This window comes from Juglans regia, chromosome 11 (assembly GCF_001411555.2).
Source record: "Juglans regia cultivar Chandler chromosome 11, Walnut 2.0, whole genome shotgun sequence".
Taxonomy (NCBI): Eukaryota; Viridiplantae; Streptophyta; class Magnoliopsida; order Fagales; family Juglandaceae; genus Juglans; species Juglans regia.
In genome coordinates, this window is record NC_049911.1 from 26,370,356 (window position 1) to 26,372,062 (window position 1,707).

The following is a 1,707-nucleotide window of genomic DNA, read 5'->3' on the forward strand; positions in this document are numbered from 1 at the left end:
TGCGCTGCAGCCCACCCCGAGCCCTTTCTCTCTCTCTCTCTTAGCAACCAATTGCCGTTAACAAGCTCTACACCAAGCCGAGTCACCCAAATCTTTCATTTCTCTTCTCAACCTCCTTCATCACGACTTAAAAAGCGAATTATTTGGACCCACTGCAAATGCGTCAGAGGATAGGTAGCTTTATTTTTTATTTTCTCTTTTGACCTTTTCTCTTTCATCTAAGTATATTTCCTGTGCATCTTCTCTTTCCTCTTCACTCTCTCAACTCAAACCCCATCTCTCTCCACTTCATGGCACTTGCCGCCGTCGGCAACATGGAGCACAATGGACAGCAGTTCTTCTTCAAGGAGCAGCAGCTTTCCGTCGATTTCTCCGTTGCCATCATGCAGTCACCAAAAGGAAGATCCATCGATTTCTCCGTTGCCATCAGCCTCCGGTTCCACCTCGGACCATCGCAGACAGTGCCAGCGTCACCCACACAGCAAGATCTACTGTGAGATCAAGTCTCCAACGTCGTTCTCTCTCCCCCTCTGTTTGTTCCTTCGACGTCTTTGTCATTGTGTGTGGCAATTAGTTTCATTTTTTTATTATTTTATTTTCTCTTATTTAATATCGTATTTGCTAATTTTCTTCTCGATTATACTTTTTTTTCATGGTGCAATCATCCCTCCTGCATTCAAGACCCAAATCTAAGGTTGGAACTCCAGGATACATTGCACCAGAAGTTCTTTCTCGGAGAGAGTATGATGGCAATGTGAAATTTTTAATTTCTCATTTTCAGTAGAAAAGAAACTTTTGATATGTTCTCTAGCATGTTCTTGCAATCGAGGATGACATGGGGTGGGTTAGAACTGTGACCCATTGCATCACATATATATTTTCAGTGTTGGGTTTTTTAAAATTTGAAATTTTTAATTACTCATTTTAAGTAGAAAATAAACTTTTGATCTGTTCTCTAGCCTGTTCTTGCAATCAGGGATGATATGGGGTGGGTTAGAACTGACCAATTGCATCACATATATATTTCCAATGTTGGATTTTTTAAAATTTCTTTCACTTATTAAAAAAATAGGGCAAATGGATATCTATAAACATTTACATGTTCACTTGTTTATGTAGCTTGCAAACGTCATGGGTTGTGGTTAACATGTCCAAGGAAGGTAATTTGATGGAGCATAAGTCATTGATGTTTGAAGATGCACTAGTCTTGGGAAAATAACTATATCCGTATTTCTATAAAGTTGATGAGATGCAGGATTTAAACCTTAGCATTTCACTTTACAAGGATGGGTTTCTCAATGGGTGAGTTGTGGCATTCATTTGAATCTGCTTCTATGTAAGTTAGTAGGACAATTTGTGATAGTATTATCTGTAATCCTTATTTTAACTATCAAAGAGAAAAGTATCCTCTGTAGGCATATTAATTTAGTTGACTTTATTAATTTTTCATTCCAGACCCTAGAAAAGGGGTTGTTTTAGTGTTCCAAATGATTTGACTGGCCATGCTGAATCTAGCTACTTGACAAATTTTATTTTTCTTTGATGGGACTAAATCATAAGCCATACCTGCTGGAATCCACGGTCTGAGTTGTAGCAACCATCCACAACCAGTCTGATAATCAACTTTAAGAATTATATGAGAGATTGAATGGGAAGGAAGAAGGAAGAAGTTTGCAGTAATTTCTAGCAAAAAGTTGCTTTCTAGTT

General features: G+C 38.3%; 1 protein-coding gene across 6 annotated transcripts; it reads left to right on the plus strand.

Annotated features, from left to right (window-relative positions):
* LOC108999805 lies at positions 1-1,647 on the plus strand. 6 transcript variants are annotated; one of them, XR_001997585.2, is made up of 3 exons: positions 1-559; positions 682-741; positions 1,120-1,647. XR_001997585.2 is itself a non-coding variant. In XM_018976712.2 (3 exons), the coding sequence occupies exons 1-3, from the start codon at positions 291-293 to the stop codon at positions 1,144-1,146; spliced, it is 303 nt and encodes a 100-aa protein (XP_018832257.1). In that variant the 5' UTR covers positions 1-290; the 3' UTR covers positions 1,147-1,647. The 6 variants fall into 6 exon arrangements, 5 of the variants coding, with proteins under 5 accessions (XP_018832257.1, XP_018832252.1, XP_035538712.1 ...); XM_018976712.2 differs by having other exon boundaries at positions 1-493; positions 682-754; XM_018976707.2 differs by having other exon boundaries at positions 2-493; positions 1,120-1,646.
* Positions 1,648-1,707: the final 60 nt, after the last annotated feature.